Genomic DNA, 27,269 nt, shown 5'->3' with positions numbered 1-27,269 from the left:
TTGTGTAGAAAAGATAAGATGGCCTAAGAACAGGCCAAAGATGCCTATTCCATTTTTATTCTACCACACATGAGAAACCTTCTCCCCAACATAAGTTTTACTCAAAATATAACCAATTATCAGCTGTTAGAAGGTATAGGGAAAAAAAGTAGTCAATTAAATTATAGTTTGAATGCACTGAAAAGCATTCTCAAAATGGGGTTGTCATTTGCATTTGGTGCCAGTGAACGAATGAGCTACAGGCACCAAGCCATGTTTTATGTAGTTTTCTTTAATATTTATTAAATATTGGAAGAACTATCTATGATGATGACAATGATGATAAATGGTTTCTGTGAAAATCTCAGTGTGTTAGATATATAGACAATCACGGTAAATTTTACTTTTCACTGACTTGCCCTTCCCTTGTATGAATTGCAGATTTAGATTTCATGCTAACACGTTGTGAAAATGACCTAAGGGACTCAGGAAATTCAATTGTACTCATTTGCTACATAATGCAGGGAACTTATTTAGCCAGACAAAATGAAGACTAAAACAGATTTGCAACCGAATAATTTCTTTAATTACCTGGACTTCTTCTTAAGATGGATTGTCGAACAACATCAGTGCCTAGAACATTGACTTGTTTGAAACGTTTTGCCTTTTCTTCAAAAAACCATTCACCAGTCATAATCCTTAGCTGCCTACTCACGGAGAGAAGGAAAACATTAAAATTCAATTATTTAGCCATATAATTAACTCTCAAAAATTTCTAATTAAGTAAAAGCAGCTGTTTATTTATAGAGTCCATCTCAATCTGTTGAGTATTTTATGGTGATAATGACCATTATTAATTCAATATATACTATCTCCTAGGTATTTCCTACTTGTTCTTCATTCTTCATATACTTTTATCCATAGAACAACATTATGTAACATTATTACCCCATTTTATAGATAAGGAGACTGAGACTTAGAGTAATAAAATGATGTGCCTTATATCACACAGTTGATGAATAGTATAGCCAGGATCACATCCTACTAAGTCTGGCCTAGGGCTCAAGTTCTTTTTTTAATATAGAAGAGTATAAATGTTTATTTTTTGTATGATTTACTTAGTTGTCCATTTTTACAATATAGAGAATTGTATTCTTTGAATAGCTCTAGTAAATATAAATTTAATCTTTCTACTTTGGGAGGTAAAGAAAGCTTAAAAATTATACACCTAACTCTCCCTGAATAGCTTTTATAATTGTTGAATTAATGTGGCTACTCCTCTTGTTCAGCAATTTGATGCAAATGCCAAAATACAAAAAGGTGATTAGTATATACTACATAGGAAGGAAATGGCTTAACATTTTAGATAGCTTCTTGAAAGTCAAAAAAATTAGTAGCATTTGATTGCACCTTCAAACTTTTACAAGCAAAACATTCTTAAGCAATGCCATCATACATAATCTACAATTGTAATTAAAATTTCACAAACATTTTCTGTACACTGTATATAAATACCCATTATAAAGGTGCAATTAAACACAGAATATGTACAAAATGGACAAAGTTAAGTTTTAGACTAGTGTGTATATAAGTTCCTATGAACATGCAAGATATAGGTAATAGAAATTAAGATACCCAAAAGAGGATTCTGTTATTCATTAAAGTATCTTCCTTTTGAAATAGGGCTCAAGCTCTTAACCACTGTGTTAATGGGTAAATGATCCTCAGTGCAAGAAAAGGGGAACAACTGAAGATTTTGAATGACAAAAGGGCCATGTCCACACTCTATTTGAGAAAAATTCCTTGGTGTAACATGGACACTTGAGTAGAGTGTCAGAGGAATGGGACAAAGAGACAGGATGGCCATTGAAATAGTCCAGGAGAGAGACAACAAGACTCATGGTAGGACATTGGTAACACTAACAGAGAGGAAGAGATAAATTCAAAATGCAGATGGTAGAAGTGCTTTCCTGGATTTTGCAATCAATTAAATATTAAAGTGAGAAAGGACAATCCTTAAATAGTCATATCCATCTTTTAAGCCTCACCTGAGAAGGCTACATAAAACCACCACCTGTCCCCCATCCTCTCTTCTGAAATGCCTATAACACTCTTCTTTGTTTGTTCTTCTCCCATTCTCCAGAGTTATTTCAGCCCAGGCCCTCTCCTGTCTACTGGGCTATAATCTCCCTGAGGGCCAATCTCTCTCTGATCTATCATTTTCTCCACTCGTACCTATAAGAAAGTCTTTCAGTCTTTCACAGACTATGCTTTCATGTTTAAAATGAAGAATTAACTACTTCCCCCATCACATTTGTACATTACCTCCTTTTTTATATCCTCATAGCCCTCATTACAAGCAGTGACATGAATGCCAGAGCTTTGGTTGTGTTGTTCATCATTTATTTTCTTTTCTTTTTTTTATTGAGACAGAGCCTCAAGCTATCCCCCTGGGTAAAGTGCCATGGCATCACAGCTCACAGCAACCTCCAACTCCTGGGCTCAAGCGAGTCTCCTGCCTCAGCCTCCCAAGTAGCTGGGACTACAGGCGCCTGCCACAACGCCAGGCCATTTTTTGGTTGCAGCCATCATTGTTGTTTGGCGGCCCGGGCTGGGGATTCAAACCCGCCACCTTAGGTGTATGTGGCTGGTGCCTTAGCCGCTTAAGCTACAGGCGCCAAGCCTGTTCATCATTTCTAAGATTAGCATCTGGCACGGCATTCACTAAATATTGGTAGAATGAATTAGGACATCTAGAGTTCAACCTATACCAGCTATGTTGCCACAAAGTTCATTTTCAGGCTTATAACAAGGATTTTACCTACTATAGAAGTTATTTAGAAACTTAAATATATTTCTAATTAAAAATAAAGAAATTATTTTAACTAATTAGGATGAGCATTTCTGTTCCAACATCTCTATGGGGCATGTTCTGAGCATGGTAAATAGGCCTGTGTGACTAGGGTAAAGGGTTGTGGAGGAGTCTAGTGGTAAATGAGGTTGAAAGGTAGAATCAGGGCTAGGTAATGGAAATTGTTGAATGTCATGCTAAGAAGGTGGAATGTCATCTAGAAGGTGATGGAAAACTCTTACTATTTTATAAAAGTTCATGTTGAATCATATAATCTCTAGAGAAATATATGGAGAAGAGAAAAACCAGAAGCAGGCAAGCCAATTAGAAAGTGATTACAATAAACACAATAGGAAATAATGACGCAAATCAGCATATCATATAAGAGTGAATGGCTACAATAATTAAACACAAAAATGTGTTTGTTCTAATACTCAGTCAATACTCACAGGATAAACAAGGAAAATTTAGAAATGGTATAGGGCAGATATAGGCCTGTGGGCCAAACAGCCTCCCCCCCCATCTATTTTGTACAGCCCACAAGCTAGAAATGATTTTGGCATTTTAAGTGGTTGAATAAAATATAAATAAGAAATTTTATGATATGTGAAAATCATATGAAATTCAAAATTCAGGGTCCATAAATAAGAGTTTTATTGGAAGAGAGTTATAATCAATTGTTTATTATTGTCTCTGGCTGTTTTTGTGCTACAATTGGAAAGGTCAGTGGTTATAGCAATAGACTATATCGCCCTCAAGATCTCAAATATTTATTCTATGGTGTTTTATTAAGAAAGAGAAGTTTATAAACTTCTGCAATAGGGCAAAGAGTTTACACAAAATGAAGTAAGAACAAGGGGGAATAACACATTGATTGAAAATTCCTTGAGCATGGACATATTCAGTCTACATTCCCCAAGAAATATTTCTCCAGATCACCTTTACCACATACACGTAGAACTCTCAACACCTAACACAAATAACATCTTCCCAGAATTGTTAGTCATTACTTCTTGCTATCCTTGTGAGAACAATAACTATAAACCTTGTATTTGCTCACCCTGAATGTGTACTTGAGTCACTTGTCATTTTAGAGCTTGGAAACATCAGAACAGTCTCTTGAAATTATGCTTTTGCTATCTTGTAAGGTCCCAGAAGTAGACAGAAAATAGAGCAGAAAACTACTGTGCCTAGTGCATACCAGGCACAACACAATGTCTATAATCCTCACTATAAGCCATGAAGTAGCTATTATTATTCTCAATACCTTGTCCCAAATTTTAAAAGTATTATGGCAAAGACAAGATGTATGTGGAAAGGCTAGATGCCTTGTATTTGGCAAAATTGTCAGAAGAAACCTCACACATGTCAGACATAACAAAGACTTTGATACTTTGAAAACGGTGAATGCCTACAGAAGCCAAGGAATAACACCTAACATTTTATATGATTGGTTGCTGGTGTGGTATGTGTGTGTGTGATGGTTTTCTAAAGTCTGAGAAATGTAGGCTTAAAACAGACTTGATTACCTCTAAATCCTACTCTCAAGAATGAGTTCCACTGAAATTACAATGAGGTATATTCATTTGTGAATAATGATTAGTGACCATTCAGAATTTGTAAGGCTCTGATTACCTTTAACATTAAACTCTGGGGACTTTGAACCTTCACTTGGAAGCTTATATAAATGTGAAGTCACGGCATAGTCTCATTACATTCATAGGAAAAATAGATAATTTTATCCTAAAAAAGTGACTGAAGGGTGGTGCCTGTGGCTCAAAGGAATAGGGTGCCAGCCCCATATGCCAGAGGTGATGGGTTCAAACCCAGCCCCGCCCCCCCAAAAAAAAGTGACTAAAAATTTCAATTTACTCCTTTAACTTCTATTAACTCTTGGAGATAATGAGATAAGATATGTTTATTAGTTATGCTTAAACATGATACTAGTTTCCTTCTATTATTCATAAGGAAACTAATTCAAAGAATTTATAGATTTATTTCTTACACAGTCAATATTTATTGCATTCCTTCTATGTTGTAGGGCTATGCTAGGGTTAAGAATAAACAGATGAAGACAAAGATCCTGCCATCTAGAAATCATGGTTTAGATTTATTCCTTTTGCCTTTCCCAAGAAGGAAAAGTGAAAAAAAATTCATAGACACATTACGATGAAACTAGAAAACACTAGAGACAGAGATAATCTTAAAAGGAGCCAGGAAGAAAAAAACAAAAACAGATTTACAGTGGTTCTCAACCTTCCTAATTGCTACGCTGTTACAAATGGAACAAAGGGGTTGCAACTCACAGGTTGAGAACTGCTGAACAAGGAAATGACAAAATGACAGTTGACTTTTAACAGCAATAATGAAATCCAAAGCCACTGAAATGATATCTTCAAAGTTCTGGGAGAAAATAACTATCCAGAGAAACCACTATTCAGCAATTAGGATGAAATAAAGAAATTTTAGCAAAATAAAAGTGAGATAATTTATCACCAACAGGTTCTCAGTAAAGTGACTGTTAAAGACTATACCTCACTTCCAGGGTAAAGTTTCATTTGAAAATGTTTTCTTCAAGGAAAAAAATAAATAAATAAAGACTATACCTCAGGAGAAGTTTAAACAGATCTGAGTTACAAAAAGGAATAATGAACACTGAAATTGATAAAATGAAGATAAATCTAAATAAATATTGATGCATAAATAAAAATTGTAATATGAACATTGTTGGATTAAACAATAAAAAATGTCTGAACAGGACAAAAATATCATAGACCAGGCAGGAAAAAGATATTTGAAGTTTAAGAATGACATGTTCCTTTTATTGATTAGAAGAAAGATGAAAGTATTGATTAGCAAAGTTAAATATGAATTTTATTTATTTTAATACATTTATTCTTTATTCTGATAATATGAATATTGTAATTTCTAAGGCAAGCACTAGAAGTAATAAAAAACAAATGTATACCTATAATGTCTGTACTGGTAGAAAGGATAATATGGAATGATAAAAATATATTTCAATTAATCTATAGATAATATACATAAATGCAAATATTATAGTAACCATGAGTGTAAGGATACTAAACCATATAAGAAAAATAAAATATTGACAGGTTAAAATTTAAAATTGCACATAGCATATATTTATATTGTGTACATGTATACACAGTACATATATGGTATACATAGCAATGCACAGCAGATTTTGTTATTGTTTTTGTTGTTTTTACTTTTTGAGGGAGAGTCTCACTCTGTTGTCATGGGTAGATTGTCGTGCGTCATAGGTCACTCCTACCTCAAACTCTTGACCTCAGACTATCCCCTTGCCTCAGTCCCACCCCCACCCCATCCCACACCACAACGCCCAGCTAGTTTTTCAACTTTTTAATGTAGACACAGGGTCTTGGTTTTTGTTCCTTCAGGCTGGTCTCGAAAACCTGAGCTCAGGCAATCCACCCACCTTGGCCTCCCAGAGTACTAGGACTACATGCATGAGCCACCATGGCCAGCCATAGCAGATATTCAAATATGTGTAACATATACAGTAGTTTTACATAGCATATATGTATATTCTTTTGTATATACAAAAGAATCAACTTAAACATATCAACACAGAAAGGTTGAAAGTCAAATGGTGGAAAAATATGTACTATATAACTATTTTCTCTCTCTCTCTCTTTTTTTTGTTGGGGATTCATTGAGGGTACAAGAAACCAGGTTACAATGATTGCATTTATTAGGTAAAGTCCCTCTTACAATCATGTCTTGCCCCCAAAAGGTGTGGCACACACTAAGACCCCAGCCCCCTCCCTCCTTCCCTCTCTCTGATCTTCCTTTTCCCCACCTCTCCCTCCCTTTTTTCTGTCTCTTCTCTCCCCTTCCCCCACTCCCACCATGTCATTAACTGTTCTTGTATCAAAATTAAGCACATAGAATTCATGCTTCTCCATTCTTGCGATGCTTTACTAAGAATAATGTGCTCCACTTCCACCCAGGTTAATACAAAGGCTGTAAGTCTCCATTTTTTTAATGGCTGAATAGCATTCCATGATATACATATACCACAGCTTGTTAATCCATTCCTGGGTTGGGGGACATTTAGGCTGTTTCCACATTTTGGTGATTGTGAATTGAGCTGCAATAAACAGTCTAGTGTAAGTGTTCTTATAATAAAAGGATTTTTTTTCCTACTGGGTAGATGCCCAGTAATGGGATTGCAGGATCAAATGGGAGGTCTAGCTTGAGTCTTTGAGGGTTCTCCATACTTCCTCCCAAAAAGGTTGTATTAGTTTGTATTCCCACCAGCAGTGTAAAAGTGTTTCCTTTTCTCTACATCCATGCCAGCATCTGCAGTTTTGAGATTTTGTGAAATGGGCCATTTTCGCTGGGGTTAGATGGTATCTCAGGGTGGTTTTAATTTGCATTTCTCTAATAATTACGGATGATGAGCATTTGTTCATATGTTTGTTAGCCATTTGTCTGTCTTCAGAAGAGAAGGCTCTATTCATGTCTCTTGCCCATTGATGTATGGGATTGTTGGCTTTTTTTCATGTGGATTAACTTGTGTTCTCTATAAATCCTAGTTGTCAAGCTTTTGTCTGATTCAAAATATGCAAATATCCTTTCCCATTGTGTAGGTTGTCTATTTGCTTTGGCTGTTGTCTCCTTAGCTGTACAGAAGCTTTTCAGTTTAATTAAGTCCCATTTGTTTATTTTTGTTGTTGTTGCAATTGCCATGACTCCTACCTTAAAAAGACAAAGAGTCTCACAAGCAGCATATAGCAGCATAAAATGTTGTAAAACAGCATGAACAAAAGACTAATCTATCAATACCATATTCAAAGTTCACTTCTTGGTTCCCTGTCATGTAGCTTTTATCTTTTAGGTCTTTCTGAGTTTAATGGGGGTGCTATTTAGAAAAAACGATCATCATGACTGTCTTTGAGTTAGGTGGCAACTGCTTTGACTATCATAATTCACGTGGAATTTCGTAGGGCTTATTAAGATAACAAAATGAATTAACTAGCTGTGTCAAGGTCCTTTTCATTGTAATGCTATTAAATTAGTTTAAAAACTAGACCTACAGCAGCCAACTTATTATAATCATAAGAGGTTGAAGAAAATGTCAGGGGCTTCTTAGCCCATTGTAACAGCCTCTCTCTACCTGTCCTTGCTGTAATTGTTGCAGTGCTATAGCAATTAAACCTCTTTGCTTTTATCCAATCCAAAGTAAATGACAATAAAGGTTGTTCTTCCAACTGATTAGAGAATGAGTCACCTTCTGACGCATCTCATCTCTTAGAGGTCAGGGTGGAAATTTCAATTTTATGGTCTATTAAACATGGAGACAGCCCAGTGGGGCTTTAGCATTCTCTCACAACAAACAAAGGGTGTTCACTGCCAATAAAATATCATTCATGTTTCCTTTTGAAAGCCACTCCATGAATAGCAAACAAGATACTCCTAATACTGACAGTTTGTCTCTGAGAGCACACAGACTAGTAGTGGGAATATTGGAGAAGTAAAGTACTCTGACTTTCAGCTTTAAATGTGAGAAGGAATTGTGATAGGTCAAATTAAACATTCATCACATAAATTTACAGCTGTCACAAAAGGTTATAACTTTAAGTTGTTGCACAGAAGTATAAGAATCATACATTGAAATCTGTTTCTTCCTCGGGATATTTTAATGCATCAAGACAGAATTTCTTTTGTGAATCAAACAATAATTTAATAAACTCATCTTCCTCCTTAGATTGTGAAACCACTGAGGGTAGCCATGTTCCATTCAATGTGGTTTCCTTAACCCCTGTTTACCAACAGGTTATCAGTAAATGTGTAGAAGGGAGGAAAGAAGGGTCAATGGATAGATTGATTGGATAGGAGGATGGTTGGTTTTATTCAATTACTGTTTTGTCAATAGAAGGGTATCACTGAGTCAGAAGTTCTGTATTTATTGAAGTATAAACATTTCTCCAGGAAGTCACAGAACTTACTTTGTTACTATTTATTCTTACACCTCTTGACAACAACTTGTTGTATGTCTTTCTATGACAATTAAAAATTTACTTTGTTCAGAGGCCAAATGCATTTGGTATGACTTATTTTTTAACCCCATCCTCCTGACGAAAGAAAACTACATTTGTTCCCATTGCTTAAACCTAAAATGCTATTTTTTTTTGAGACAGAGTCTATGTCACCCCCAGTAGAGTGCTGTGGCATCACTGCTCACAGTAACCTCAAACTCCTGGGCTCAAGCGATTCTCTTGCCTCAGCCTCCCTAGTAGCTGGGACAACAGGTGCCCACCATAACACGTGGCTATTTTTTTTGTTTTAGCAGGCCCGGGCTGGGTTCGGACCTGCTAGCTCTGGTGCATGTGGCTGGCACCCTACACACTGAGCTACAGGTGCCATCCAAAACCTAAAATGCTTTAAGTAGAAGTTTGGTCACTCATACATCCATTCGTCTGTTCATTTATTTATCTATCCATCTATCTATCCATTTCACAAATATTGATTGAGTACCTACTATAGGCATTCTTCTAGGCGCTAGAACATCAGCAAACATCCCTGACTTCATGGTTATTAAGTTTATAATATAGTGAAGGAAGATAGATATGTATCAGGGAATACATATAGGAACGGGCTATATTAGTTTTGGTAGGCTAGCTTCTCTAACAAATTTCAAAGACTTATCATGTTAAAAGTTAACTTCTCCTCAATACAACCCAAAGTTAATCTGACAAGATTTAGGAAGAAAATTTGAGTGAATTAGACCTGCTCTTACCATCGATGCCAACAAACCAATGAGTTTATGGGAAAATGTGTGAATACATAATCTCCTTGAGTTTTATATTAAAAAGTATGCTTCAGTAATTGCAATTGGAATTTAGAAGTTAAAGATACAATTACTATCCCTATACAGAAGCTTGAGGCAACTTAAGACAAATTGACTTTGAGTCACAGTCTGTAGTTACTGTTGTCTGAGTGAATGAGATATAAAGAAGAGGATGAACATAAATGGAAAAAAACTAAGAGTTAAATACTAAGGGTCAAATAAAATGGCAATGCATAAGAATTGGAAAAATAGTTACTGAGAAATTCCCCATCAGTTCTTAGACTCTGCATTTGAAGAATCAGTCATTTGTTAAAATTTCATTTCCTTATTCATTGCCTTGAAATGGAAAACCTCAACTTGGCAGAGTCTGGTGGAAAAACAGCTGGATGCAGAAACACATATAAATAAACAAAACTTTGATATTCATCCCAACTCTACCAACACACATTCTAACTCTTAGTGTTCTCATTTACATGTCTATAAAATATAAAATCAATTGCCTCTCTCACCCAATAGCTATGTTATAAGACCCTAGGAGTAAATGTGATCCAGAAAATAGATCAGGCCTCATAGGCACAGAGGCCCCAGTTTTTAAATTAATTTAATCCCTGACTTGATTAAGGTAATCTTAAATATGCAGTAGCCCTATCCTTGTTTCTTTCCAGAAGAAAATGTATATTCTCAATAGTTTCATATCAGACAAAGTCTGAATAAATTTTACCATTTTCATAAACATTGAACATCAATCAAAACCCATCAAATTTATGATAAGAGAGACATGACCAAAACCAAGAAAAAGAACAAACAATAGAGCAAACAAATAGGCCCATTGGGGACTCAGATAACAGAGCTATAATTTAGACTTTCAAATAACTACAAACAATTATTTCAAGAAATTACAAGGAAACAATGAGAAATTCAGCAGATACTTGGAATACACAGCAGAAGTAAATCTGTCTAACAATGGTACAAGTGAACTTTTCTATAGCTAGAATATAAATGTTCTGACACAATGACTAAGCAAATAACATGAAATTTATGTGAACCAGCTTGATGAAAGTATTTCAAAATGTATATGAAAACACTACACTGTACCCCATGTTTGCATTAATGTATATCGCTATCATTTAATAATAAAAAAGAAAGAAAAAGAAAATTCTAAAAATGAAAAACACAATAACAAAATTTAAAAATTAAATAGATGTGTTTAACAGCAATTCAAATATAGCCAAAGGCTGGATTTGTGTACTAGAAGATAGGTCAGAAAAAAAAGCACAAACTAAATTTAGAGATATAAGAGGATAAGAAATACAGTAAAGAGCATAATAGGTATGAAATATTTTGATTATTATTAAGATACATATTTGGAATACTTGGAGTAGAGAAGAAAATAATGAGGAAAAGTAAATATGTAAAGAACATTTGAGAGATTTTTAAATATGACAAGAGATACTAAGAGAGTAGATTCAAGATGCTCTAGGAACCCCAAGATGAATATGTATAAGGAAATTAGACTTAGCCATATTATAGTAACTTGAAAACACAATAGAAAAGAGAAAAATACTAAATATGGTCAAAGAAAAGTATGATCTTCAAAAGAGCAACAATGTACTAAGAACTAATTTCCTAACAGAAACATTGGAAACCAGAAGCCAATAAAGTATTCAAATCACTAAAAGTTAATAACTCTAACCTAGGATTCAATAACCAGTGAAAACATAATTGAAAATTAAGAGTGAAATAAAGCCAAAACAAAAATTGAGGGTACTCATCACTAGCAGAATTACACTAAAGGAAATACTAAAGGGTACTGTTTAGACAGGGGATTTATTATTCCAAGTGGAAGCATAGAGACATAGCAAAGAATAAAGAACAATGGAAAAGATAACTATGGAGCACATCTAGAAATATAAAGCAGAGATAATTAGAATTAAAAAGATAAATAGAAAATCCATCACCACTATTGTGAGAGTTTAGCATACTTCTCTCAATATGCAGTTTAAAAAGTAGGTAAAGATATGGAAGATTTGGGAAACACAATTAACAAACATTATTTAATAGACATATCTAGGATACTCAAATCAACCACTGCATAATACTCATTTTAAAATATAAAAATCAGTTTTTAACTCACATCATCCACAAAAATCAGTTTCAGGTAGATTGTAAGTCTCAAGGTAAAAGGTAAAACAATTACAAAAGATCACATAAAATATTTTCATGATTTGAGAGTTAGGGATAGTATTCTTTAACAGAATAGAGAAAAAAATCTTGCTAATCATATAGGGAAAAAAATAACTAATGGAACTACTAAAAAGGGGAGGTTTCTGTTCATCAAATGGCACCTTTAGGAGAGTGAAAAGCCAAGTCAGAAGGTAGAAGAGGATGTGTGCAGTACAGGTAATCAATATAACTTGTATACAGAATACATAAAGATCACCATCAAATCAGTAAAAGGCTACACTGAAACCCACACGTCTATTTCATCAGTGTTCATCCTCATAGGTCTGGCAAAGGATGTTTGCTAATGATAGGACGGAAGCATGAAAGATTTTTTTCATGTGGTACAAAATACTGAGGATGGTTGTTTAAGTAAATCAAAGTAATATATCTAAAACTAGTACTGAAGAGCTCTAGTCATGCAATCAGTTAGTGCATGGTACTGATAAAATTAGCAATGAAAGAACTTAAACGGTTCATTTCTTTAAAATGGCATATCTCAATCCAGTGTTTAAACACAGTATGAATTGCTCATTGCTATATTCTGGATTACCTTTTATGCATCAGAAAAATAACATTGCCCAAATGAAGCAATCACTGGATATAAGTGTCTTCGACAGAACAGTAGTTCTCAGAGAAGGCAGAAATGAAAGGTCATTCTTATTGCACACTATTCTCTTTCCATCCCAAGATAGCCTCTTAACTCCTACAACAGGATGAGTTAGAGGAAAAGTCCAACCAAGCCAAACCGATACTGTAGTGATGCATCCCTCACTTCAAGCATAGGCAAGATAGATGTCATTGAGTTGTCTTAAGATGACGTTATAAGACATTTCCCAGAGTAGAGGAGACAATGTGATGTTAGGAGGGAACAATATACCAGATGACTGAGAGGAGACTTCTTGAAAGGATGGGAGTTTGGAAGGTCCCAAGAGAAGCAGAAATTGAATCATGCTTAGATTCTGATTTAATTTCTGAGAAAACTGTGATGCTTGACTTGCTCTCGAGTTGGTAAAATGAAATTCAGGCCCACTACATGCCCTTAGGCTAAACGGAGAGGTCAATGGAAAGGTTTTCTCCCTTTGCCATTTCTCAAGGGGAAGGTAGGTTTGGAGGAAATTCGGGAACTTCTGTAGCTTTCCTCCTCATCTGAGGTACAGAGCAAGCTAGACATTTTATACCCCCTTGCTAGTCACTCTGAGTGTCTAAGAATGTATCAAACAAATTGTGCCTTCTGAGAAGACATGTGGAGGCAAGGGGTCTAGAAGAGAAGAGAGATAACGGGTGGTTTTCAAATACAGAAAGAGACCTGATTCTGTGAGGCTTTTGATTTTACTATGCTTCATGTTTTGTTTTTTTTTTAAAACAACTCTGTTTCTGTATCTGCCTGTCTCGCTCTTGTGTGCATATGCTTCTCTCTCTCTCTATCTCTTCCCCTCTCTCATTCTCTCTCTCTCCCCCACCACATACACACATCCCAGACCATTGCCAGGGAAGATATTGCTGAGCCTGTGGTTGGGCTGTACTTTTAACCCATATGCTCAATCCCTAAATTTAAAATACTCTTTTTCTTTCTTGCATTCCCCACTCCAATCTCTTCAGCCATCAAATCTCCACTTTTTATGAAAAGCAAGAAACTCACGCGACTTTGGTACAGACAGTGCACTTCCAGCTGCCATCAAGGCCTGTGACCCGACACTCACTGCACACCCTTAGTGAGCAGGACTGGCATGGGTCTCCCCGGTCAAAAATTAGGCCCAGGTTTCTCTGACAGTGAACACAGACTCTGCTGGCCTCCTGTTGAGTCTTTCCACTTCTACGTTTTGCTTCTAAGAGTTCATTTTTCAACTTCCTGGAAGGAAAGAAAAAAAAATCACTTAAAAAACAAAACCAGAGGAGCGGCACTGCCTTTAAGAGAAACTTTCATTTAGAAGAATAGCTGAATGAAAGAATCAGAGCTAAAGACTTTCAGGAAATACAATTTCTCCCTCCAGAATTAATAATCCTTTGATATCAGTAGTTGAAAATTAAAACGTTTGTTTTTACCTTTGAATTTTGACATCCTTCACTAGCACTACTATTTCACTATTAATATTCATTCATTCTAACTTCTGCAGATTATCTTTGACGCGATAACACTGAAGCAAGGCCCTACTCTAGTTGTATGCACGATACCATGTTCTTTACCTGCCTAGACATACTGCATGAGGCAAGAGTGTGAAATCAAACTCAGCAACATTGCTAGTTTCCTTAAGTGAGCCCATGAAGATTATGCCTGCAAAGACACTGCCCATGATTTTGGATCTAAATGTTTCTGCTTAGTATTTGAAAATTTCCAATGATCTCCATTAACCTATGGCTATGCCTATCTTTGAATCCAGGTTCCATCATGAATTAACTGTCCAACAATAGGCAATGATATGCCACGATATATCAGTCTCTGCATTTGTAAAATAAGAGTAACAATATTCTCCCACAGCTGTTTTTAAGATTAAATAATGTATGTGAAGTTCTGAACTCGGTGCCTGGCATATAGATAATAGACAATTCTTAGTTCCGTGTTCCTTCTTTTGCTACTTGACATGTAATTTATATATCTAAGCTTTGAAGATTTGCTATTCCAAGCATGGAACTTATGCTAACAGCATAAGCATCACCTGAGAACTTGGTGGGAATGCAGACCCTCGGGTATAACCTCAGACTGCATTTTAACAAAATTTCCAGGTGACTAAAGTTTGAGGAGCTTGGCTTTGGAACATTAGTTCTCAGTTTGGCTATGCATTGGAATCACTTGGAAAGTTTAAAAAATCCTGATTCCCAGGTCTCACTCTCACAGATTCTATTGTAATTAGTTTGGGATGTGGCTTAGGCAATGGTATTTCTTAAAGCTTCCCTATTGATCCTAACGTAGTGTACTGCTGAATTTGGAGAACATAGTTCCAGAAGATAAACTCTTCCCCACTTAAATGCGTCACAGACATGTCATTTCTTTAAGCTATTTATCTTTAATCCCTTCAAAATGAAATTTTTTCCAGAAAAATATTCCAGGTTCATCTTCTATAATCACCTTTTACATGTATAGTACTAAACTTTGTCATACCCATCTAGACTAGCATCTTCCCAAAGGTAGGAATGATTACTTTAGTACCTTGCATATACTGCTCAGAATCCAATCCTATGCAAGATTATAAAGCAGATGAACATGTAAAGCTATTGATTGTTTCTTTTGATTCTTAAAACTAACTTGTGGGGCATAATTAGTTTCATATTAAAGACAATAAGCATATTAAAGATAAGTATAGATGGAGGCAGAAACTGGGTCTTTTAATTTCCAGACCAATGAGAGATTCATAATTGGAGAGTTTTCAAAGTGAAGAGTAAAGTTTCCAAACTCTGTGAATCATTGTTTAATTCATTAATCCAACAAGCATTTCTAAATGCTTGTACTAGGCATTCTGGTATTCAGAGATAAAAATGAATGAAAACAGGATATTTGCTAAGGATTACCCTCATCCTTAATGTTAGTCAAGAAGGAAACAAATGACACACGTGTTGCAAGAGATAGCCCTACAGAGCACTTGTCAGTCCCCACCCTCTTGTCCATCTAAGCACAAATGACAAGAACAAATGGCACATTTTCCTAATTCCTAATGTAGATCTTACAAAATACCCTTATGTTCTCAAAGAGAGTACCTGGCTCGTGAAATTGGGTATAAGAAAAGACTTTCACAATTTATTTTTGAAAACTTATAAAAGCTACAAGCTTTAAAATAACAGAGTTCATTGTGAGTTAAAGACCACACTTGTATTAATTGTAGGATCACAACAGATGTTTGAACACCTCACAGCAAGGAGGAATAACACATTGCCTACTCAAAGTCTACAAAAAATTATGCAACAGTGATAAAAGACACAGTGATTCAGATGAGTAAAACAGAGCCAGCAACCCTAGATAGCAGCCCTATCTGAATAGGTTGGTGTGCCAAAGAGTAATAAGTTAGGAAAATGAGGGGCTTGGGTGATATTTTGGAGGCAAATTCTCTCCCAAAGAGTCCATGGTCAGGTGCCTGAAGTTTAACCACTTAGTAGCTCCTTAAACTACAGTGGCTGAGACCACTTGGAGAAATTATTACTATAAATTAGTCAAACTTTTCTTTTTTTTTTTTTTTTTGCAGTTTTTGGCCAGGGCTGGGTTTGAACTCACCACCTCCAGCATATGGGGATGGCACCCTACTCCTTGAGCCACAAGCACTGCCCAATTAGTCAAACATTTATATCACATCTTGTTTTGGGCTCTACTTGACAGGGCTTTATTTAGCAATCACCTTTCACGCAGTTCACAGTTTCAGAGTCTGAAAGAGCCCAGTATAGATCAGGCCATAGGGAAGCAAGAATTAAGACTCTGGTTCAGCAATTTTTAAGGCAATTGGTGGTAATGGTTCCAAATATTCTGGCAACTATCTCTGAAATATGTGGGGGAAAGCTAAGAAGAATTCCATAGACTGGAACAAAATATTAAACAGCTTACTGATTTTTCAAACCTGTCTGAAAAATTGACCTCATTTAACCACACGTAGGAGATCCCTATTAACTGGACACAGCCATTTTTAGACACTGAAAAGGCAGAGGAAGGGCAATGGGAGGGTAATTGCAGGCAGGAAAAAGAAATGCATGGTTAGAGAAATAGTGTCAAGGGGAAAGAGAAGTACAAGGAACTAAAGGAGAGAAATAGATTGAGAAATGTCTCTGTCCTCAGTATTATCAGCTAGCACTTACAAAGCAGGGTGAGCCAGTTGGTTCCTGCATTGCTGGTCCAGCCTCAGGAAGGTATCTGGGGAAAGTGAGGTTCTAGGCTACAAGCACAGTATCTGCAGATATATCTCATAAACAGGGAAGCCATCACATAACTAGAGTTGCTCCTTGTTTCAAATAACAAGCTTAAAATACATGTTTCTTCCTCCCCACACCTCCTATATCAAGAAATCCAGAGTTAGGCAGTTGCTTGCATTAGTTCTGTTGCAAAATAACATTACTAACAAGTCAGTACCCTTACACCCCCTATGCTCAAGTGTGGTTTATCATATGAAAAAGGCTAGGCAGCTTCAGTATAGCATTCTTATTTAAGGCAGGAAGAAAAGGGAAAGGGGAACAGCTGCATCTGTGTCTTTCCAGAAAAGCAAAAGCTGACCCAGAAGTCCTCCCATCAGACTTCTTCTTAGGTTTCCTCGAGCAGATAGTGTCATATCACACCAGCTGCAAGAGAGGCTGGGAAAGTAACATGTCAACCTCTATAATGGCAGGAGGCATTGACAAATGCAATATCCTTTCTAAGCAAAAATATTTTAATAGATAAAAGAGCCACAAAGAAGATCCTGTTGTATGGGAAGATTTAAATAGTTAAGATGAAATGCACAGTTCACCACATACCCTCTTCTTTTTGCAGAAAATGACAATGTCCCAAACAGTGTCTATTCTACAAGTCTGGCCTTTGGTCTGTGTATGTCATAAAGTAGAGTCCCCAGATATCCTGTTATTGGACATGCAGCGTGAGTGAGAAACCTTCATTGTTTTAAGCCACTAAGAGTTTGAGACCATTACTACTGCATCACTTAGCCTATCCTGGTTGATAAAGGCACAGCCTAACTTTTAATATGGCCAACCGGCACTTACCTATTTTTTTGTTGTTTTTTTTGTTTTTTTGTTTTTTTTTTTTTTTGCTTCTGCTTCCCCAGAAGGGCTTTCTTTGACTACAAAATCTACAGTGGCTTCCCATTTCTTAGTTTTCCTTGTTGCTACACAGGCACATTCATATTAACATATGAATTTTTTACCTATATGTACTTGAAATCTTAAAGACTGAAGAAATGAACTATCTTGTTGGCTATTAAATGATAGGATCTCTTCAGTTCTATATTCTGATGATATGTCGAATTCATTTTTTTTCTGTCCTATCATCAAAAATGCTCAATATATTAAGAAAAAGACCTCTTGCTTTATCATCATCTCAACACTTCTTTTCAAATAAGAAATTGCTTTCATTAAAATTCCTATCACATTTATGTGGCATTATTTTTTTTCTTTTGTTAGTCTGTCTAGACCAAATTGTACTGAAAGCTGTTTTGCAGCAAAAAGGTAGGAATTTTAGAATGGAAGCAATTAGCTGCTTTGAAGAGGAAGCTATGAATAAACAAGTTGTAAAGCTTCCTTGATTCCTTGATGCTTTTAAACAGTCTTAGCTAGCAGATCACATTAAGGCCCAAGGAGATAATGAGCAAGCAAGGATGACATAGTGGCTCAGCGAACAGGGCTCCAAAGTCAGACTTCCTTAGTTCCAGTCCAGGATATGCCACTTATTTCCTCTGAGACATTCAGGCAATTACTTAACTTGTCTATGTCTCAAGACTCAAGAAGACTTAACCTCTCTCTGTATTAAAATACCCCCTCTGTAAAACAACTGCATAGGGTTGTTGTGAACTTGAGTAAGACAATGTTGGTAAGTATTTAGCACAGCTTGACACATTGTAATTATAGGATAGACAATTCTGGTATGTCTCCCAACATCTGTTCCCTTTGTCTAGTTAGTTTTATAGCCACTTGGAATAAACACTAGATTTCTCAGTGCCCCTTGCAGTTAGGTTTTGTCATGAAACTAAATGTTGGCCAAGTGAATGTGATTACAAGCAGTATGTACAACCTCTAAATTGTGCCTTTCATGAGATAGGGACCATCCCTTTCCCTTGATCTCTTCTTCCTTCCCAAAGGGTGGGATATAAACATAGGAATGAGCCATCCTGAAAGACCTAAACCCTCAAGATGGTGGAGCAACAAAAAGCCAATGAGCTCAGAGCCCCCACAATTATACCACAAAGCTGTCAGTCAACTCAGACTTTTACATTAGAGAGAAATACATTTCTATCTGAATTCGTTATAATAATATGTCTCTGTCACCTGTTTCCCAAGAAATACAATAAGAATTCAGTAAATATTAGTTGTTATTATGTTGTGACTTGTAGAAATGTTGCTATCAGGTTTTGCTTCAGCTTCTGCTTAATGCCTGCAAGCTGAATACTTGTCTAGAGATAAAATTTCATATTCCATTAAGAGAGCAAAGCCGGAATGACTGATGAAGTATATTGTCGAGCCAAAAGCAATGAGATAAAATTCCTGGAAATAATATATGCAGGCAGAATAATGTCACAGCAGCCTGATGTTTATGGCTGCACATCTCTTAGCATTTCCATCTCTCGTTCCCATTCAGAGGCAACGTCATCAACACTAGTGCTATTTCATATTTGCCTGAGGAAAGTTCAAGGCTGACCAGGCTGCCTTTCTGTGGTCTGGTTACAAAAATATTACCATTTCCTTTTGATTGAAGCTTCTGCATGCAGAGCCTATTATTAAAACGCAAACATCACATTTAGCCACATGACAGGCACTCTGTTTTACATGTCATGTCATTAAACTTTGACAACAACTGATGAGAAAAAATAGTGTGATTCACATTTTATGGATAAGAAAATGGAATCTTGGAGAGGCAAATTGAGGTTTGTTGTGGGTCACAGAGCTACTCAAAGGTACAATCAGGATTCAGATTCATAATTTTGTATTTCAAAATCTGGACTCTTCCCACATACCACAGGCCTCTTGCTGGCTCTTCATCTATTAAAATATTTTCACTGTGAAAGGGCATTGCATTTATTAATGATTACTGTTTATTTCCTAGTTGCACAAAGCCATGCTAAGGACACTCAAAGTTATGCCTCAGTAAACATGAAATTTTCTTCTGCCTGCCCTGCTTCTCCCACCATATGACATCTGCCCACATTGGATCATATCACAAAATCTCTCATGACAAACATTGCCCAACAGAGCTGTTCATCAACAAGCACTACTCTGACTCTAATACACTTTATAAAGCTTTTAATGAGTTTTCATAGCAAAGGCTGTTAAAAAGAATCAAGACCTTCTGAGAATTGGAAAAAAAGTTTTGACTGAATAGAAATCTGCTTCAGAGAAAGTAAGAAAGAGCAGGTGTGAAAGAACACTTACTTGTCTAGATAAAAAAAAAAGTTTTATGAATTGTGCAAATTGCATGCTTAGAAATGGTCTTTATGAAGGAGGGAATTGTTAAATCTTCTTATCTGTAGATGATACCAACCACTTCTTGGCAGTAAAAAGCTTGGCTCACAGGAGATCTCAAAAAGCCATATGAACACACAGGCAATTGACAAAATAATATTCCCCTCCAACCAAAAAACAAAACAAAAAATGTAGCAATAATACTGAAAAGTAATAGTCTTAGGGAAAATAATTAAACCACAGGAATACAAGGAAGAGCCTAACCAACCCATTATAATCCAAGAAAGTAATCAATAAATTATTATGGACTTTTCAGAAAGATTAAACAGACTCCTTTTTAGAAAGGATGACGAATACAGCAAACATTATCTGTCCCTGTGAAATTGTGCTGAATGTTCTGCCAAGTTTTGCCTGACATCCTCCCCTTACTTGGCTCCATCTTTCCTATCTTGCTTTCTTATTAATACTCTTTAGTTTCTCTTGAATATATCACTTGCATATTGATCCTGGGTTCAGGGTCTACTTTTGGAGAACCAAACCTAATAGAAGGATCTCATAAATCATAGAGAAAGATAACTCACTAGTCTAAAGGAGTTAGAAATCAGTGCTATTTGTCACTATGGTTTTTATTAACTACAGTCTTAAAATCATAGCAGAACATGATCTCACAAGTAATTAACCAACCCAGTCTTCTAAATAGGAATACCTTAAAATAACTATTGTCTCAATTTCCTGGCCCATCAAGAACAAGGTTGTGTTTTGCTAATCTGAAACCCAAAGGGTACCTCTTTGAGTATCAAAACCAGCAGAAAGCTCCATTGTCAATAAGATAAATTACCCAGAAAATGTGGAGGTGAAGATAGAATCAGTACAGCAAGAAGTAGAAAGTTGCATTTCTTTTAAAAAAACAACAAGGACAATAGTGGGCTTTTAAAGACTATTGCTATAACAATGTAATGATAGAATTGACTTAATGGAGGGAAATAGGCATTCATACAAAAAAAATACTTTAAAGAGAACACATTGCCCTTGAAAAATTCTTTGAAACCACTTCTGCTACTGAATACAGGCACATACTAGAGCAGCGGTTCTCAATCTGTGGGTCGCAACCCCTTTTAACTGTATTAAAGGGTTGCGGCATTAGGAAGGTTGAGAAGCACTGTACTAGAGGGTTTTAGATTAAATTTTTATAGGTATATAGCTATAAGTTTATTCCTAAAAATGTCCCTGAATTTGTCCCTGCAAACTAAATTATTTTAAATGTAGCAAGGAATGAGTTATATATTCTGGAAAGGCAATTATCAATTCTTGACTTTTCCTGTTTTATATTTTCAGGTGATGCTTATGGGGGGCCCATATTTTCATATGTGAGGGTTATTATAAAGTATACTTCTAGCAGTTTTCTTAGTTGTAAGTATCAGCATATGATACAAAAAATGTCCAGTCACTATTTCTTTGATATTTATAGAGGATAAATATAAACCTTTGTATGCTGTTTTTTCTTGTATGCTTCATTGAAAAGCATCAGTGACAATCAAATACTTTCAGATTCTATAAAAGGAAGATGAGATTTATGCTGAGCAATAAAGAAATCTGATCCATAAGATACTTGACCTTAATTGAACCCACTATCTTTGTAAAGATCTTTTGCCTTAGTTAAGTATATTCCTGGAGTATTTTATTTTCTTTGTAGCTATTATGAATGGTATTGAGTCTTTGATTTGACTCTTAGCTGTTATTGGTGTATAGAAATGCTATGGATTTGCATACATTGATTTTGTAACATGAATTTTCTAAATTTATTAATGTCAGGAGTCATTTGGTGGAGACTTTGAGTTTTTCAAGATAAAATATCATATAGTCAGCAAAAAGTGAAAGTTTAACCTCCTCTTTTCCTATTTGGATACTCTTTCTTTCTTTCTCTTGCCTGATTGCTCTGACTAGGACTTCTAGATCTATGTTGGATAGAAGTGATAGTGGTGAGCACCCTTGTCTTTTTCCAGTTTTTAGGGGGAATGCTTTCAATATTTTCCCATTCATTAAGATGTTGGATGTTGTTTTGTAATATATAGCTTTTATAATTTTAAGATATATTCCTTTTATGCTTTTGTAATACATGGCTTTTATAGTTTTGAGATATATTCCTTTTTTGAGAATTTTTATCATGAAAGGGTGCTGAATTTTGTCAAATGCCTTTTCTATACCTACCGAGATGATTGCATGATCCTTGTCTTTGCTTCTGTTTATGTGGTAAATCACAATTATTGATTTATGTATGTTGAAATCTAATTATATCCCTGGGATGAAGCCAACTTCGTTATGGTGGATTATTTTTTGGTGTGCCAATTAATTCAATTTGCTAAGATTTTACTGATGATTTTTTCAGCTATATTCATAAGGGATATTGGCCTGTAGTTTTCTTTGTTCCTTTTCAACATCTCTAAACATCAGAGAAATGCAAATTAAAACCACCATGAGGTATCACCTTACTCCAGTTAGAATGGCTTTTATTAAAAAGTCCAAAAACAATGGATGTTGGTATGAATGCAGAGAGAAAGGAATGCTTACACACTGGTAGGACTGCAGGTTGGTATGAACTTCATGTAAAATAGCACAGAGATTCCTCAAAGAACTAAAAAACAGAGCTACCATTTGATCCAGCAATCCAATTACAGGGTATCTACCCAAAGGAAAGGAAGTCATTTTATCAAAATGACACCTGCAGTTTGATGTTTATTACAGCACAATTCACAATTGCAAAGATGTAGAATCAACCAAAGAGCCCATCAATTCATGAGTGGATTAACATAATGTGGTATATGTGCTCCGTGAAGTGCTACTCAGCTATAAAAAAGGATGGATTAATGTCATTTGCAGCAATTTCAATGGATCTGAAGATCATTATCCTAAGTAAAGTATCTCAAGATTGGAAAAACAAATACTACATGTACTCACTGTGCATACATGTGTACGGAGGGGAGTAAAACTTAATGGAAATCGAGCAAGGAGAGAGGTGAGGAGGGGATAGGAGAAAACCTACCTAATAGATATGATGAACACTATTTGGGTGATCTGCACATTTATATCCATGATGCAAGCATTACTAAATTGATTCATATAACCAGAGACATTTGTAACCTCTAATATTTTAAAATTAAAAAAAAATTGAATGCCTTTTCCCAGATAGCTGGTTGTCTCCTGATATTCTTTCTACTTTTTTGCAACAGTAAAACCCTAAAATGTTGGTTGGTCACATGGCCACCAATAATAAATACTACATTTCCTAATTTAATATGCAAACTCCCTTGTAATTAAGTATGATCATGTGACTATATTCTAGCCAATGGGATATAATCATGATGTTATATGAAACCTCTCAGAAACATCCTTAAGGGAAAGAAACATGACTTTTTTCATGCTATTTGCCCTTCTTCCTGCCAACTGGAGTAAATACAAGATGGCTGGAGCTGGGGTAGCCATTTTGAACTAGGAGGTGTGACAAAGAACTGCTTCTTAATCAAATTTTAGACAGTTTCCTCTGAGCCTTCTTTTTAACTAAGTTCTTGTCTTTGTTCACTGTCTTTTGCCTTCATAACCTGGTCTTAACAAGAATCCTGCCAAGTCGGTTTAGCAAGAATGCCTTTACCCTTGATGTCTCTTCTTAGTAATTTTCTATCCATTGACCAGCTCTCTCTGTTCATTAGCTATAAATCTCTATCTCTTGGTCATATTTGGAGTTGAGCTTGATCTCTATTCCATCTTTGTATAATCTTCACATTTATTGTAATAGTCCTGAATAAAGTCTGCCTTACTATTTTAATAACTGTCAAGTTTTGTTTTTTATTTTAATAAGTGTTAGCCCACATTGAAGATGGCAGAGCAACCAGTTAGAAGGTGAAGGTACCTGGGCCTCTGATGATGGAGCCACAACTACCAGCTCTGAGATGCTTTATGCATGAGTTCTAGGTTTAAAAAAAGGAAAAAAAAAACTTCTCTCTTACTTAAGCTACTATTATTTATATTTTTTGACACAGAATTTATCATAATTTCCATACACACAAATGGTATGTATTCTATTACCAAAGTGAGAAAGAATTAAAATTTTGGCTTTAAAATACTGTTGTACATAAAGTCTATCAGAGATATATTTATATTTCATACAAGAATATTTCAATTTGATTTGAGTCAATGGGGATTTGAGTATAAAATCCAATAATACAATTTTGCTTCTGTTAATTTGGAAATTAATCATCTCTATTTCCAATATCTTTCATATGAGTTGTGCTTGTTGAATTTCACTGAATCTAGGGAATGTATTTCCCAAATAAATGAGGAATAGAATTCATATAACTCAATATTGAAACAACACTTACTCCCAATAATAAATAGACAAAAAATATGAATCAAAAATCAAAAAGAGGTAATACAAATGGCTAACAATCATATGAAAATAGTAATAACCACATAAATGTAAATTTATATTGGATACTAATAGTTTATTGTCAATAAAGAATTGTAATAATAATTTTTATGTTTGCAGAGTTATAATGTAATAATTTAGTAAAGAAAAAATTGACACAATATTTCTGGAAAACAACTTTTCAATTTACAAGGCTTAGAAATCAAAATATAAATTACAATGTAATTAAACAGATTTATGTGTAAGGATGGTTGTGAAAATTAGAACAAATACAGTCATTAAGCAACATCTCTCACATGCATGTTGCATGCAATAGATCTTTATGTTATGAAATCTTAAGAATATTTAATGACATGGAAAATGTTCATAAAATAATGCTAAGGAAAAATCAGGGATACAAATCTACAAATACAGTATGGTTCCCATTATGTGAAAATTATATGTATATACATAATAGTTATGGGAAAAAAATTCAATACAAATGAAAACTCTCTCTGTGAAGAATTCTATGGGAGATTTTAAAGTTCATATTATATAATTTGTTAATTTTCCCTAATAAACCTATTACTTCTATGATGAAGGGATGTGTCAGAAGATAATAAACACACAATTGGATAGAGGGTTGATGGTTTAAAAATATTGCAAACATTGACGCTCTTTATAGATCCTAGAATATTATGGAGTTTAAGAACTTAAAAACATCTTTTGATGTTATAAGTTTTATTAATTTTAGTTATCTACATTAAATGTTCATCAGTTATCCTTAATTACTCTGAAATAAAATGATGATTAGAAAAAATTATTCAATGCTTGCTAGCCTAATCTTATTGCAGATTGAAATTAATTAAACCATGCATAACTCCTATTAATACAGGAATATTTTCATAAAATTACTGTTGATATAAAATGGTGATCTGCCTAAAATCTAAAATGTTAGAAGAAGCGTTTTTATTAGTGAAGTTGTCACTTACATCACTTCCTTGGAAATAGGTAAAATACCTATTTTCCAAAGAATATTGTTACTATTAGATATTCCCTTATGCATTGACTGGGGGCCAGGTTTTCTTCACTCCCTCTTCCAGCTGCAACATTCAGCCATGTTTTGGATTACATGGGCTTTATTCTGTATCTACAACTTACAGTGAATGGGAATGGCAGCTTCTTGGATATGAGTGCAAGTGAACCCCTGCTGCCTAAAGACATGTCCTCTACACCAATTCTGGGTAGAGACATCACACAAGGAAGGGAAGGGTACTAAAACAGGAATATGTAGAATAATCAATGATGCACAGTTGACCCTTGAACAACACACTTCTGAACTACTTGGGTCCACTTATACACGGATTTTTAAAAATAATACAATGGGCCCAGGCCCTACTTACCTGTGGGTTCCACATTTGAAACCAAACATGGTTCAAAACAATAATTAAGTAAATGAGATGAGGTATATATTAACCAGTGTGATGTAAGCATTCCTAATCCTATATGAAATTAGCACATTGTTCCTCATAAATGCATTAATGTATACATGATCTATGCATTTATGGTTTAATAAAAAAATTAAAAAATAAAGTATCCCCCCCAAATAAACATACAGAATTCCTGGAATGTGAAACCCATGTATACAGAGGTTTGAATTCTGTCTGTATAAATTCTGCAGGACTGACTGCAGGGCTTGATTTGTAGATTTTGACATATACAGGGATCTTGGAACTGATCCCCTGTGTATACCAAGGGATGACTGTATGTACACATAGACTCTCTTTATTCATATATCTATAGGTCTATCTATAGTTCTTTTAATTTTAATATATAATCTATATATTTGAAATAACATGAATATAATATCAATACCATTAATAATATAAAATAATGTAGACCTACATAGAGACATATATAGAGATACAGAATTAGACTCAGTTAGAAAACAATCTTACTTATGACTATGGTGACCTATTATTTCAAACAAACAAAAACAGTCCGGCAAGTATAGGTTTATTTATTTGGACAATCCAATGTTTGATGTGTCTCCAAAAATCACATATTTTGTGGCCCTGTGATTATGCTGAACTCTACAAGTAGGAATTACTTGGAGGTAAATACTGTAGAATCAAAATTTAAGTTAGTTTTCCTGTATGTATGTATATAATGAAGTTAGTAAGATGTTTGGTAGGAAAATCCCCAAAGTTTTCAACTTGTTTAAAGGAGAGCTGTGTTTATTTTTTCATTTCTCTATGACACATTAAGAGTTTACATTCTGTTAAGGAGCTAGTATGTTCATGCTGGAAGCTTCTGTTAATCCATTAAGAAGCTTTGCAGCAATTCTATCAGGATTAAAACAAAATGTTTACCAAACTCAGAGTCCAATCCAATAGTTCTGCTGGTGTTATATGGGGACAGAGAGTCTAAAGGCTGTTGAGAAGGTCAAACTAATTTTGTTCCTAGTAGTAGAGTGATAAGATTTGGAAAAACAAACAGCTCTGCAGATCAAATATTTATAGTGAATTGGTAGAATATTATTTGGGGGGACTTACTGGTCTTCCTGACTTCCAGGCTAAAATGTATAATTCTTAAAATCCACTTGCACCAAATATTTAGCTTATCTGCAAAATTTCAAATAGCTAATTTGAATATATAATACTTTGCTCTCTTGGTTCTCCTTTCTTCTCTTCCCTCAGCACTGAAATAATGAAATCAGACATATTAAGACAAAACTATATGGAGAATGGCAGTTTCTAGGCTGAGGTCTGTGCCTCCTTGATATTAAGTTCTGGCTTGTATAGTAGCCCAATTTAGCTGAGCTAGGTGTACAGGAAAAAAAATGATACATTTACACTTTGGTTTTCAGTCAGCATAAAGAGTAGAACTTAAGAAACTCT

At 35.1% G+C, this 27,269-nt stretch overlaps 1 protein-coding gene across 2 annotated transcripts in view; it reads right to left on the bottom strand.

The window, feature by feature from the left end:
* The window catches only part of SYTL5 (synaptotagmin like 5), a 114,644-nt gene that overhangs the window by 76,107 nt on the left and 11,268 nt on the right, over positions 1-27,269 (bottom strand). For both annotated transcript variants that reach the window (XM_003799881.1, XM_003799880.1), the window contains exons 2-3: positions 13,534-13,743; positions 571-686 (exon numbers count right to left, since the gene is read on the bottom strand). In XM_003799881.1, coding sequence (XP_003799929.1) covers positions 571-686; positions 13,534-13,743 — 326 coding nt within the window. The remainder of the gene's footprint in view (positions 1-570; positions 687-13,533; positions 13,744-27,269) is intronic.

Source organism: Otolemur garnettii, unplaced genomic scaffold (assembly GCF_000181295.1).
Source record: "Otolemur garnettii isolate 467f Iridium unplaced genomic scaffold, OtoGar3 scaffold00158, whole genome shotgun sequence".
NCBI classification, from domain to species: Eukaryota; Metazoa; Chordata; class Mammalia; order Primates; family Galagidae; genus Otolemur; species Otolemur garnettii.
The sequence above is the reverse complement of the archived record's forward strand: the minus strand, read 5'-3'. Positions and strand labels throughout refer to the sequence as shown.